Here is a 15423-nt window from a genome sequence, read left to right on the forward strand (position 1 = left end):
TTTTCATCACTTAAAATAGCTTCAACTATGCCCTGGAAACACTGATAGCACGACAGGGATTCCAGATGCCAGATCCTTCAGGTCTTCAGTAACCAAGTCCGCCCTTTCCCCAGGTTGCTGTGGGAGCCCTGAGAAAACCAGAAAGGATGGGTGCATTCAGCCTGGGAACCCAGAGCCGAGAGAGATGATACCCTAGGAGAGACTGGAGGCCAGCATCCCTAGCTCAGCACATCGCCCCTACTTAATGACACAAAATTCTCCTTAAAGGGATGATGACAGTGCACAGGAAGGGACATCCCTGCCCCAGCATCAGAGACGACAGAACAAGGTACCTGAAAGCAACCATATGGTAGAGCCAAGCCTGGGCTGCCCTCCTACAGGCAAACTTCTGCTTCTGAATTTGGAAGGAATTTTGGTGTTTAGGGTCCACTTGAAAGTGAGGATGCCTTTGTGCTACTAAAAAAAAGAATTCAGATGAGTTATTAATTGCCGACATAGGAAACTTCCATTCAGAATGAATTTCATCCTTGCACGGTGGTTCTTACAGAAGGAAACATACATATCATTGCTTCATACATGTTTTATTTTCAGCACACCGTAGCTTAGGAATCCGGATCTACTATTATCGTGTGTAAACTGCAGGGAATGAGACCTTCAAGTGATTGGCACATGCTCTACAGATCCCCGCTGCAGGAAGGAAGGACAGCATCACGGGTTCCCTGGTTCCCTGTGTTCTGTAGGGGGCTCGCTGCAGCTTGAATAATAAAAGCACTTTGTTGTCATTGTCTCAAACTCAGAAGAATCCCTCTCCTGACAGTTTGCCCAAGCTTTAAACAGGACAAGTGCTAATACAACATCGAGGCCAATGAGCCTGGCCCACAGTCTAGTCCAACCTGGGTGTGTGACACTTTAGATCCACCCCCACACAAATACAGACACACACACACCACAGAAACAAAACCACAAGCCCAAAGGAAAAAAAATTAAAAGAAGTTTGCACACTTCACTGCCCTGTAAACTACAATGATTTAGGAAGCCACATACCTCTTTAAAATAAGATCCTGGTGCACACGCACGCTGCTTTAATAGTGTCTTTTTCTGGTCAATACAGCAAACCAAATCCATTATGCACGGAAGTGGGAGGCGTCTAAGAGTGGGCTTTATTTAGAAGGAAGCAGAGCTATGGCGATAATGGCAGGTGTCTAGCTATAAGTCTGTCTCTAATGCCCATTAATACAGTTATGCACAAATCGAACACATCGCCAGAAGAGAGAACACTGCTGCTAATGGCTCAAGGGCTACTGACTCCAGCATGCTTCTAGTCAGGCAAAACATTCTTTCCTTGGCTCCTGACACTCTTTGTTTTGCTTCCTGCCAATCTTGAGAACGATTCATGCTGGGTGTCATTTCCTCATAAATGTTTCCTGGTGCTGCACTGTCTGCATGTGCAGCATTTAATTTCCAACTGCCATGCTACCTTTAATAAGCATCTAGGACTTCCATAGCATGAGGCAAATGCCCAACAGGCATACAAAAACAAGGCTGGATGTGCACCAGCAGGGTCGGTCTTACGGCAATGTCTGGCTCTCCATATTGCCACAAATCTCTCATTACATCCAATATTGCATTCTCGATCTGGATACAGAATGCGAAACCGATGCCTGGGGCTCTGGTACAGAGACCTTAGCATCAACAGGCCTAATTTACTATTACTGTGGAGAAAGAACAGTTCCCCCGTGATTAGTAAAATGGAATATTTGACAGATCTAAGGGTCTAACCCAGGCCATAAAGAAGCAAAGAGGATGCAGAAGTAACATCAGTCGCCACACGGTATCTGCAGTAAACAACACTTCAACGAGTGCAATCGTGCAATTTTCCTTCGCTAGGTCCAGCAATGCAAGTCTTAGCAGGGAGTCCATGGTGTGGCCTTTTGCATTTCAGGACTTAGCTGCGCACTGGCCGGGGATTAGAGTTCCTGCCAGACTTCTGACTCTGAGTGGAATCACCAGCATCTGTTCTACCCAGGCCGAGATGACGGAGTTTCATGTCCCAGCGCTGTGAAACCGAAAAGAGAAAACAGTCACGCACACATAGCACAAAAGGCGTCGTTACTAGGATGCTTGCAGCTCAGGGAGACTGCAAAGCCAGATCTCTAAACTGGTTTACCACTTCTTCCAAAGTGTAAAATCTCCATCCCAGGACAACAAAGGGACCAACACTGCATAAGCTCAACACTCTGAGCTCAAGAGGCACGGCGAGACCCTCTCACCTAAAGACATTCAGGAATACCGTCACACCGAAACTTGGAAATCAAATCCCATGTCTGTAAATGATGCAATGTCAGTATTACCTGTGCTTTCCAAATTTATATTCGAGGAGTTTTAAGTTGATAATTTTGAAAGGGGGGGCTATTTTTCATCCTCTTAAGACCAAAGCAATATAATACTTTTTTGGAGGAGGGAGATTCAAGAGAGGATTTCACTGTGTAACAGCTCTAGCTGTCCTGGAACTAGTTCTGTAGACTAGACTGGCCTCGAACTCAAAGAGATCCACCTGCCTCTGCCTCCCCAGTACTAAGATTAAAGATGCCACCACCATCCAGCACAATGTAACCTTTTCAAAGCTAATTAAGTGGTTGAGGAGATGGCACAAGTGTAACATCCTACTGTTTGGTGCCCAGTCTCTGGGGAAAGGCCAAGTGGAATGGGCACAAGTCTATCATCTCAGCGCTGAGGGAGCAGAGAGGGCAGGGGGCCGAGATGGGCAGATCCCTGGACCTTCACCGTCAGTGCGTCTAGCTTAATCGGTTGGATGTCAGCTTCAGGGAAGGACCTGAACAAGGAAGGTAGGGAGCCACTGTGAAAGACACCTGACAGTGACCCCTCGCCTCCATCTGCACAAGCATGTACAAGTGCACGTACATGTTTATACATACATGCATACACAAAGTGAACCGTCTTGAATGGTGGAAGCATGAGGGGGTCGCTAGAAGAGTTTCCTAATGTTTGCAATTACAGCAAAGCCCAAGACTCTGCCTGGGCCTCACTTTAACAATGTATGTGTTGTAGGTTTCTGTTTGTTTGTTGTTGCATGCATTGGTTTTAATAAGAAAAGCCGTATTTACTCGTATCTCGTGTGAACACTGTCGACAGTGATTGCCTGCGATATAAGGGATTGGATGGAGGTTACATTTTGAAGGTATGGGACGTGGTAAGAACAGCTGTGCTTGACAAACATCAGTGAACATCGAGATCACCAGAGGATCCCGCGAGGAATGGGTTCCTGTGCAACAGCTCTGAAATGGGGTCCATACCTTCCACATCAGAGGCTCTCCAGGGACCCCTGGGCTAGGGGTTCAGTGACCTCACTTTAAGTAGCAAGAAGCTAATGCTAGACGACCCGGTTCTCATCCTAAACCTCTGCTTACCATGCAGACCTTTTAAACTTACTTGATGGCATTCTTATCATTCCTATATTGAGATTAATAACATTAATGATAGGATTATTCTGAAGACTAAATTATGTACAAAGTGAATGGCAGACAGTAAGTTAGCTATTGCTATTTTTCTATTAAATTATATCTTCTTCTTGGCTGACTTTATTCCTCAATATTATTGCTTTCCTAGTTAAAAATAATCTGATCCTTAATTATCGCCAAGGTATCTTGGAGATAGCCAAGATTCAATTCAAGTATCTCGATTTGAATGACTGGCTGCCATGGAAGTTAGGGAAGTAATCACGTATACGGGAGAATGGTGATAGGTCTTTTCAAATGGCCTTCTTCTCAAAGAAAAATCAGCTGTAAAGAGCAACTCTGATTAGACTACAAAAAATAATAATATCCTCCACAAAAGTCTTTTTAACATTCCCGAGTTAACTGCAAACCTATAATAAAAATCCTAATAATTCTATCCAGAAGAGTTTTTCCTGTCCCAAACTTCTGACTCAGAGAAAAAAAGCATGAATTAAAAATTCGCCCACTGGGTCTGGAGAGATGGCTCAGTGGTTAAGAACGCTCGCTGAACTTGCAGAGGACCAGAGGTTCCCAGGACCCAAGAGACAGTTCACACGCATCTGTAATTCCAATCCCAGGGAATCCCACACCCTCTTCTGACTTCTTGGGCGCCAGGAACTCATCCATACGTATACACACAAACACTCAGACATATGAAATTAAAATTTAAAAAAATCTTTAAAAAAAAGAAAAACAGAGAAGAGAACTGGGTGTTTGTAATATGCATACTATAATAATGGCTTGTATTATACATTGCAATAATAATGTATATGGCTTGTATTATACATTACAATAATACAAACGCCAGTGGAGGAGGACTGAAGGGAGTTTGAGGGCAACCAGCACTGCAAGTACCAGTCCAGCCTGTGCTACATCACAAGTACCAGTCCAGCCTGTGCTACATCACAAGTACCAGTCCAGCCTGTGCTACATCACACGTACCAGTCCAGCCTGTGCTACATCACACGTACCAGTCCAGCCTGTGCTACATCACAAGTACCAGTCCAGCCTGTGCTACATCACACATACCAGTCCAGCCTGTGCTACATCACACGTACCAGTCCAGCCTGTGCTACATCACACGTACCAGTCCAGCCTGTGCTACATCACAAGTACCAGTCCAGCCTGTGCTACATCACACGTACCAGTCCAGCCTGTGCTACATCACACGTACCAGTCCAGCCTGTGCTACATCACACGTACCAGTCCAGCCTGTGCTACATCACACGTACCAGTCCAGCCTGTGCTACATCACAAGTACCAGTCCAGCCTGTGCTACATCACACGTACCAGTCCAGCCTGTGCTAAATTGGAGTACCAATCCACCTAGGGCTATATAGCAAGACACAGTCTCAAAAAAAAAAAAAAAAAAAACCCTGTTCAAGTTACTGGTTTATTGTCTCCCAGAGGTGTGCAGAGGTGTGTGTAAACTCAGTCTGGAACATCCAGAACTGTGAGAGCCTTGTAGGAAGTGAGGGAAAGTCACTCCACCATGCTATGAATCAGGACAAGCCATGCACCCCAGTGAAGCATAACCAGCCAGGCTTGTTACGCATGCCAGAAGGGACTCTGGTGCTCTTCCAACTGGTACAGGAATTTAGGACAGATGCTTGTTCTGCACTAGGAAGCAGAAAACAGACTTGAAAACATGAAAAGAGATCCTGGTACTGGGAAGCAGAGCCATTTCTTCACTCACAACTAAGCCCCAGGCTTACTGACAAGAGTGAAGGCAGAGACCGCTGGAGGTCGGCATTTGAAACGCACCGCACCTCTGACAAAAGGCTGCGGGTGGAAGGAGCTTGGTAGTGATCGTCCCTAGCTATGAAGTCACGCCCTCCACATTTTTGTAGGTCACCTCAACTCAAGTATGTCTGCCGTGCTGAGTGCCAGATGTGTAAGATCAACTGCCTAGGGGTGTTTAGCTTTCCTTGTAAATCCTTCCCAAGCCTTCCAAGAGAAGAGGGTGTATTATGCTTGGTGCGATTCCCACCCTCACCCCAGCACACATCCTAGGAGTCTTCAGCCTCCTATGCATTTCTCTCATTCATTCTCCGCTTTGAAAAAGATAAACTAGTTCAATAATAAAAAATAAAAACCTTTTTTAATAAGTAATTCACTACTTGATTTTTGATATATAAATTCTGGGATCTTAATATGAAATATAAAAGCCACATTGCAGTTCTCGGGACTTAATTTGGCCAGATCCCCTCTTCACTGAACAGCGACTCGTTCATAGGAATTAATGTCTGTACATCACTCATTGTGGTAGTTTTTCATTTATCATCGATTTTTTTTCTCTTCCCGGAGAAGAGCAGTTTGTTTAGAAACAATAAAATTTTTCTATTCCCTACTCTCACAGCTGGAGATCCACACAACACCTGTCCTGATCAAAGACTCTGAGGTAAAGCTTCTGGATAGAATTCCTGGAAAGGTGTGTTCTCCTCCTCCCTTTTCCCGCCCGAAATGAAGTGTTATGTTAGCATTAGAACAGCCCTCTGGGACCTCCACTGGGAGATGGAAGTGATACCCTACCAAAGGCGGACTAATTAAGTTGTCAGGAGGCTGCCATTCCAAGGATAGTGCGACACCAGCCCGTGCTGACTGGCTAGCTACAGGCGGTCTCAGTCTCACAAGGACGGTGGGCAGCCAGAGCTTTGATGCACATACAGCGAATTCAATCCGTCCATGAATAGACATGAAAGACAATTTCAGTTCCTAGAATATTCAATGTATGTGTATATGTCTATGCATATGTATATGAATATCAGGTCTTAATAGTCTCATGAAGTTGAGGGCAACTATCTAATTTATATGAGAGGTGGTTTTCTCTGGACTATATTAGCAAGCAGAACTATTTTTTCTGGGGCTGTGGACTGAAACTTGGAGTGTATTTGCTAAGGAAGCATTCTGCCACAGAGCCAAGTCCCCAACCCCAGGACGTTACTACTTGAGATATAAAATCTAATCTTACCTTGACTTTCTTACCAAGCCGATCCTTCCACTTTTCAGCTACGGAGCCTTCCACCAAGAGCAACCTGCGATTTTAAAATCAAATGACCACTTTTGAATAACCAAAGTATGTTATTGAAAAGCCAAGGAATTGGTGGCAAGAAAGACTAAACATGTTTATTCTAGAATACAGAGGTCAGAGAGTTGAATAGAGTCATGGACCTCTTTTAGAAAGAAATGAAGCGGGGCTGGAGAGATGGCTCAGTGGTTAAGAGCATTGCCAGCTCTTCCAAAAGTCCTGAGTTCAATTCCCAGCAACCATATGGTGGCTCACAACCATCTGTAATGAGGTCTGGTGCCCTCTTCTTGCTTTCAGGCATACACACAGACAGAATTATGTATACATAATAAATAAATAAAAATCTATGTTTTAAAAAAGAAAGAAAGAAAGAAATGAAACTACGATCCCTTTTCCCAGAAAAATTCACACCCACAAATCATGCTTACATCCTTTTCTATACAATATATAAAATTAAAATGTAGCTACAGTGCCCAGGGAAGTAGAGAAGACAAGAACTTCACAGCAGGATGTGTAAAGAGAAACGGAATGCCTGGGAAGTGAAGATGCGACCCTGAACTCTTAGGGTAACTACCTGGAGCGTTCCTCATCTTCATAGCCCATGATGACGTATTCCTCGTTGACATGAAGTGGGGGGCACAGGCAGCCAGAGGTGGTGTAGAGGTTCACGGTATCCCTGGGGATGTTCACCAGAGACGCCTTTATTATCTCTTTCACCTCCACGACGGCGGTCACATCGTGGCACTTCGTCTTGACCTCTTTAACTTTAGCCCGGATGACTGGACAAAAGAAAGCGAATCCGATTTCTATGATGACTCAAAATGGGCACACCATTGCAAAGGAGCCAAGAGAGTTCTTTCTAGCCCACTCATTTCAAGTTCATACTCAATGGCTAGGAGAAGCAAGGCAGACCTTTTTCTTTAATGAAATTAAAAACATTTATGTATCTGTGTATGCATACATTGGTGTTTATATATGCATGTGTGTGCGCATAAGTGTTTGATTTTCAAAAACCCACTTAGCTAATCAGAGTTGATTGAGTAGTGTTCTAATTTCCCTGCAAAGCCTCACTTGGGATGTATGATTGTGCATGTGTGCAGCACCAGTTGCTGCCAAGAGGAATTGGCTTACACTGGTTCCACCCTGTGCAAAGGCCTGGACTCAACTCTCTACTTTGTTTCTTCCCTTGACTGATTTTTCTCGAGGCGGGATCTCTTCAGGGTTACGACGCAGTCCTGTTCGGTAGTGTTCGCAAACGAGTTCTTCAATCTCTTAACCGTTTTCATCTCAACTCGCCATGCAGACATTGGTACGGCCCTTCATGTCACTACCATGTTTTCTATGTCTTTAAGGTGGACTGAACTTCCTTCATGAAGGAAAGTTGTCTACCAGACCTTGTCTCCTCCATCAGCTTTGTGGTCAGTGACTCCGCCACTCCACGACCCTGCCGTGTCATGGAGAACCTTCCATCCTGCGAGTAGCCTCCGTCTCCTCTCGCGATGCCAGTGCTACGCTAGCTCTTGCTCTGTCTTACAGAACCCAGCTTCCCTTCTCAGTCCAAAGACAAATCGTCCTCCACTGCAAAGTCACACTCTGTGACCCGGAATCTACAGAGTACGCGTCTTCTGCTTTCCCTTCGGAAGAGCCATATTGTGTAGATCTCTTCTCTCGATACATAAGCATTTTTTACAGCAAAGCTTTTTTTTTTTTTAAGAAAAATGTGAAGATGCCAATGAATAAAATGTCAGCAGCCATTGCTCAGGAAGCCTTGTCATATTAGTTCAATGTCCACAGAAGAAACACAATATATCCAAGTGAATCCACTTTGGGAAGGCTTTCTTTGTAGGTAGGCATGCACAAACCCCTGCTTTCGAACTCTCCCAGGTATTTTAGGTGTTCGGGTTGATACAAGATTGAAAAATCCCTCCATGAAAACCTAAAACCGGCTGGCAACCCATTCCTCCACCTATGTTCCAACTCGATCCCAGGAACTTCATGGCCTACCATTAAGTCGTGCACGGGACAGAGATTCGCTTGCCACAACTTGTAAATCTTTGGGATCAAGCCTTATTTTTGTTTCATGACTAGTGCAGTCTTCCGAGTCGCCATTTGTTCCAGTGCAAGAACGAGAGCTCGTGGCAGTCGAAGCCGAACTGCCCAGCTCGCCCTGCCTGGCCTGTTTGGCAAGGGGAGTCCCTTTCTCCACCCGTCCTCTCTGCCCTCTGTTTTGACAAGAGATAAGTTTTCCCTCCAGACGACGAGTTCCGAAGGCCAGCCAGCAGACGGACTTGTGTGCGTCCTGACTGAAATGAATGTGCTTCACAGTCTCCAGCCGTCATTAGCGCGGGGTGAGCTGTGCGAATGCTCTGGAGCTAACGATTTATTTACCCAGCGCGCCCGCTGTTTCCATTAGAAATTTTTAGCACATGCACCTACTCCAAAGAAAACACCTCTCCACAACACCTACTTTATCCAAGGAATTCGGGTAAAGCTCACAAAGTTTTACTGAATTTGTCAAGAATGGGGCAGAGATTTTATAGGAATTGCCAATTGTTCCTACCTGTACTTTGTTTTCTCAGTAGATACATGCAAGTACCTCAAGTGAAAGTCAGTATATTAAAAAAAAAAATTCCATTCCATAGTTTACCTTCTAGCCTGTTTTGCCTTAAGAATCTGTAAGTTCCACCCAAAAACTAATCTTTGACTCATGGGTGGCCTGGTTAGTATCTGACTATGAAAAAAGAATATTTTTCCTCCTTTTTCCCCCCGAGTTGTGACTGGTGAAACCTAGGTTGGCCTTGGGCTTGCAGTACAGGTGAGGCTGGCCTTGAACTCTTGATCCTCTCAGCTTTACACAGAGTTGGGACAGACTGCAGGTGTAAGCAACCGTACAAGGCTCCTCTTTTTATCAGTTGTGATCCACAGACGATCTTATATCAATACTCACTCAGCTACCTTCTCCAAGATCTCTTTAGCGATTGGTGATGATTAGTGTTTGAACTTCTAATGACAAGAGTACCACCAGCTGCTGCGTTCACGGGGAAGCTAGAGAACGTTGGAAGAAGAATGTAAAGACACATAGAAACGACTCATCTCTTGGGATAGATTCTTTGTGGCTGGTGTTTTTTAAAGTGTGTGTGTGTGTGTGTGTGTGTGTGTGTTGTTGCTGCTGCTGCTGCTGCTGCCTGCTTGTTTGTAGATGGACTCTCACGTACCCCAGGGTGGCCTCCAACTTGCTATGTATCAGAGAATGATATTGAACTACACAACCAGTTTCCAGTGGGACTAATGATCTCACCCAGGGTTCCATGCATGTCCAGCAAGCACTTCCCCAACACTGCTAGGCCCCGGACAAAATCATGTTTTTATTTTTATCATAATTGCATTTAAAAGTTCACATAGCCTTAATCAATCTTTAAAAAGCTAGCTTTCTGAAAACGAAGCCCTTCTTTCCCCTGTGGTCACATCAGTTTGCATAGGGGAGGGGTCTTCAGATAAACAGTCCAGCACTTGATTCTTAGACACCTAAACCTTTAGCCCTGGGATGTCTGTCCCTCCCTGGTCTGTCTACCCACCACTAACCAAGAGTGGTTAAGATTCTGCTAAAGATAAGTGGTCAGCTGGGCCAGGTAGCACATGCCCACAATTCTAACTCCAGAAAGGCTAAGAATATAAGTGCAGGGGCAACCTGGGCTACAGAGCAAATTCAAGGCTAGCTTTTGAAGTACAGAGTCTAAAAATAAATAACTTATAAGCAAAAGATAAAAACTTATTCCACCGAAGAGAAACTTGGGAAAGAAGTTGCATTCAAATTCACCCACCCCCAGGAGTTTCTTTCCTTACGATCCTTAAACAATATTACTGTCATGGTCTTTTAAATTTCTCTCCTTCCAAGTTCCCAAACTGCAGAAGTTGAAATAAATCTCTCCATGCTCTATATCTCTAAAATAAGGCATATGAAGACTACATTCTTATTTTAATAATTCAGTTCTCTTGGGAGGACTCTGCAACCCATGTCTACTCATTAACTCAAGATCAGAGAGAGGTCTGACCCTGTCAATCTCATTCACAGGCTGAGCATCCCCACTGTCAAATCCAGTACAATTTTACAAACAGAAAATTCCACACCTGACTTCCTGAGACAGGTCACAGTCAAACTGAAGATGCCCCTATAATCACCTTCAGGAAACGTTGCCTATGAAACACACATTTCATACTTAAACTTCAGCCCTAGTCCAAAGACTATTGCATATCCAAAAGCATTTCAAAACACAAAATAGAAGTCTGAAATCCTAAACACTTCTGGTCCCAAGAATTTTGGATAAGGAATATTCAACCTCTGTTCAAACGCGATTCTAGAGAAAGTCTGTGGAGTGCAGTAACACAGAGCAGACCTGTACCAGCTGAGGGACTCCAGCAATGGCCTCTCTGAAACAAGACAGTGATTTTTATTGACATGAGAGTGAGGTTTGTTGGAGGCCAACAGTACCCGAAAGTATGTTATGCATAATGTAAGAAGGGGCAGCTTTGGCTCGATAATCACTCATAAAACCAGGATAAGAAGACAGCTCACGAACCGTCGGGAAACTAAATGAGACAGTATTTGGAAAGCACCTAAAAGAGTCCCTGGCGGAGATAGCATCCTCCCCTTCTGTGGGCAGCTCTGTTTGTACAGGTGGCTCTTCAATTAGCATTTACCTTATCTCAATGCTAGTTTGGTTAAGTAAAACAGCAAACTGTGCCCTTAGATGGATATCAAGGACTAGTAAGTAAGGCTTTCCGGTGTACTTCATCACTCCAGGTGGAGCGCAGCTGCAACCCAGGTAATGACCCAGAGACAAGAACATCTACTCTGAAACTGATCTCTGGGTACTCAACGCTTTGGTTAAAAAAAAAAAAAAAAAAAAAAAAGTGAGCCCATCAGGCATTTGACAAGAATGCTGCCACCGTGATAACATTTTAGTCAGCTGAAGCCGAGGACACCCTTGCAAGCGTTCTCCTCTGTCTTTAAGCCTTGCGCTTACACTACCGGTTTGCGCGCACGCAAGCACGTACTTATAACGTACACACAGGTTTCCCGACACAAGAGTCTGGGAGCGGACTGTGACGGTATCCTTACCGTAGTTGTAGTTGTTCCGGAAATAGGTCTTCTGTGTAGCTCTGACAGGCTTACATTTGCAGCGCTCTGGAAAACAGGCAATGGTAAGTGACTTTTCTATCTTAGCCGTCTCTGTTCACCCGCGCGCTTTAAGGAAGACCGTGTGAACCCGGCGGTGAGATGCTGCTGCAGTCCTGCATCTGATGGTTTTCTCCTGAACTAGCTTGCTGTCCCTCTCTCTACACAGTGTCTACTCAGTGGTAGGAGGTTCTCACGTTCCCAACCTCTTCCATCTAATTCCAGTACCGCTGCTGGCCATCCTGCTTGAGCTAATGGGGAGCCCAGATTCGCAGACCCCAGGCTGAGAGGTGTACTGGGTACTTTTCAGAAGATTGATGGTAGGCTCACTGTAAGCAATCTTCTCTCATGCAGAGATAGCTAGTGTGCTAGTATAGCCCCATGGAAGACCTCTTGGTGTATGCATGCATTTTACAGACTACATGGCATCCTTCACATATTAGATCCTGGATCAGAAAGTCACTCAAGATAAATAAAAATTGCTATAAGCCAGTGAGTTCCTTCCACGGGTAAAATAGCTGCCATTCCTTGCAATAACACTTCTGTGCCTGTTGGAGAGAATGTACATCTTTTGAAAGTATAAATTCTGTATATTAAAAATATCTGCTAAAGTCAGCACTGAAATAACATGCATGTAAGGAACATGATACAGAGTGAGCAGGTTGTATTTCTATACTTAGGGATGCATGTATGTGTGTGAGACATGTATGTTATACATGTCATATATATGACAGCAATTAAAAAAAGAGGCCATGAATTTGAGAAAGAGGAAATATAAGTGGTGGTTGGAGGGGGGAAAGAGAATGGGGAATGATGAAATTATATTCTAATTTAAAAAATAAAAATCAATAATAGAAAAAAATAAATCATGAAAGACACCTGTGAGTAGTGACCTGAACCCATTTTACCTAGTAGATATGTACCTCATAAAATCTCTGATGATCTCAAAATTCTCAACTGTAGATAATATTACATCTTCAAAAGCATAGTTTTACGACTGTTAGGGAAAAGCTACATAACCAAAGTGACTTCGCTGAGAAACTGGGGTTGGGGATGTAGCTCAGTTATAATGTATATGCTTATATTGATGAGGTCATGAGCTGTATCCATAGTAACACACACACACACACACACACATACACATGCATGCACATACATGCACACATACACACATTCACCCACTGTAAGCATGGTGAGTAGCCAGTAAAATCAATACAAAAAGGATGTAACACACAATTTTCTTGGAAGGTATTTGATTATGGGTAAAAGTTACCTCAAGTTAGTTCCCCTGAGACAGATCCACTGAAAATCAAACAATAGGCATTTCTCATACGGTGACACAGAGCACACGAAGCAAAGAAAGGAAGCTAATTTTTCTTTAGTTCTGTTTAAAGAGTGTTTTGTGTTATTATGGGGACCAATAAAAAGCAGACTCTCATGTTGACCATATGCTGTTACATTTATTATTTTATGTGCCTGGCTATTTTGCTTGAATGTCTGTCTGTCTGTCTGTCTGTCTGTCCACCATGCATGTGCATTTTCTTTGGAGGCATTAGATCTTTTGGAACTGGTTACAAATGCTTGTGAGTTGCCACATGGGTGTAGGGAATCAAACCTGGGTCCTCTAGAAAATCAGCCAGTACTCTTAGCGTTGGGCCGTCTCTCCAGCTCTTACACATCTACTTATTGTATACACAGTAGGTGTGTATATGTGAGGGGTACACAGGGCACAGTGCGAGGGGAGGGAAAGGGAAACTTGCAGGAGTCAGTTCTTCCTATCATGTGGGTCCTAGGAATTGGATTCAAGTCATCAGGCTTGGCAACCGGAGCCTTTGCCTGAGAGGCCATCCTGCCAGACCCTTGTCTGTTCTAACCAAAATTAATTTTTCTTTAGTTGAGCCTGTATATTGGCAGCAACAGCCCCGAGGCCTGATAGACCTGACCTGCCAGCTTTCATGTTCAGAAATATGCATCTCTCCTGGGTCAGTCAGTCATAGAAGTAATTGTTCCCGCTGTGGATGGGAATGTCTCAGCGCTACACGGGCCCGCCTTTGTTCTGCAAGGGGATTTCTGCAGACTTCTGCAGAAGCTGGTAAACAGGGGATATCATCAATGTTTGTGGCCACTTTGAAGACGACAACTCTAGGGGTGACAAAATGACTTGAACCCAGAAAAAGGTGGAAGGAGAGAGCCAACCCCCAAAGGTTGTCCTGTGACCCCAGTCACACCATCGCATAATGCACACACACCCACTAACAGCAATATGATTTTCTTTTCTTTCTTTTTTTTTTCTTTTTGGTTTTTCGAGACAGCGTTTCTCTGTGTAACAGCCCTGGCTGACCTGGAACTCACTCTGTAGACCAGGCTGGCCTTGAACTCACAGAGATTCCCCCTGCCTCTGATTCTCAAGTGCTGCAATTGAAAGCGTGCACCACCACGCCCAGCTAACAATATAATTTTATAAAGAGAACTACTTCAAAAATAATTTTCCTATTTCTAAATGTTTATATTCCCTTTCAAAGAAAATGTAAAGTTTCTGTGGTCGTTTGAATGTGTTTGGCTCCCAGAATCTCACAGGAAGCATAGGCAGTGTCACTATTCAGAAGTGTGGCCTCCTTGGAAGAAGTATGGTCTTGTTGGAGGAGGCTGAATGACTCCTGTCTTAAATCCAGACCCTGAGGCTGGAGGGCACACTTTTAATCTGGGTCACACCTTCTGGTGGAAGTGTGTCTCAACTGGGGTGAGCTTTGATGCCTTTTCTAAGCTTCCCTGGGTGTGACAGTCAGTTGATTTCCTGTTGTCTACAAGATGTAGCGCTCTCAGCTCCAGCACAGCCTCTGCCTATTTGCTGCCATGTTCTCACCGTGATGGACTGAACCTCTGAACTGCGAGCAAGCCACTCTTGCAAGAGCTGTCGTGGTCACGGTGGCTCCTCACAGCGATAGTGAACCCTTACTAAGACACTGACCTAGCTCTTACCTTGTTAGCTAAGATGTCATAATCTTTTCTGTTTTTATAAAGGTCTCCTAAAAATGAGCATTATTTCTGAAGAAATAAATGCTATAGCTTTAATTTATAAGTTATCCCCATAAAGATATAGGTTGACTATTTCTCTCCGTAGAAATACATATGTGTCAGCAGAATGCCTGCAAGGACGAAGATTTTAGCTGATCACTAGAAAGCTTACCAAGCTGTTATGGGCTCTGGGTTTGATCCTCAGCATTGCAGAAACAAAATAAAGTAATACACATAGATAAATTAGCTATATGTTTCTAATCTTCAGAAATTGTCTGTGTTTTAATAAAAAAGGTTTAGTTAAAAATATATACCAACAGGGCTGGAGAGATGGCTCAGAGGTTAAGAGCCCTGACTGTTCTTCCAAAGGTCCAGAGTTCAATTCCCAGCAACCACATGGTGGCTCACAACCATCTGTAATGAGACCCGATGCCCTCTTCTGGTGTGCAGGCAGAATATAGGCAGCAGAACACTACATACATAATAAATAATAAATCTTAAAAAAAGACATTAAAAAATTTTAAAAATATATACCAACTGTAACTAAATTGCTTCTAATTTGATATTGTTACCAATATAACTTTGCTTGAAGCATAAACAAAGGTATTACATCAAACTTCCCAGGCAGAGATTCTTTTTAACTGTATTAAAAAGTGATTTAGGAATATTTCAAGAAGGCCTTTACATAG

General features: G+C 43.8%; 1 protein-coding gene across 2 annotated transcripts in view; it reads right to left on the bottom strand.

Annotated features, from left to right (window-relative positions):
• Window positions 1-565: 565 nt before the first annotated feature.
• The window catches only part of Frzb (frizzled related protein), a 47760-nt gene continuing 32902 nt past the window's right edge, over window positions 566-15423 (bottom strand). For both annotated transcript variants that reach the window (XM_085680909.2, XM_048426116.3), the window contains exons 4-7: window positions 11663-11728; window positions 7118-7322; window positions 6487-6550; window positions 566-2056 (exon numbers count right to left, since the gene is read on the bottom strand). In XM_085680909.2, the coding sequence (XP_085537035.2) occupies window positions 1946-2056; window positions 6487-6550; window positions 7118-7322; window positions 11663-11728 (446 nt within the window). In that variant the 3' untranslated portion in view covers window positions 566-1945. The remainder of the gene's footprint in view (window positions 2057-6486; window positions 6551-7117; window positions 7323-11662; window positions 11729-15423) is intronic.

Source organism: Myodes glareolus, chromosome 21, assembly GCF_982192425.1.
Source record: "Myodes glareolus chromosome 21, mMyoGla1.1, whole genome shotgun sequence".
Classification (NCBI taxonomy): Eukaryota; Metazoa; Chordata; class Mammalia; order Rodentia; family Cricetidae; genus Myodes; species Myodes glareolus.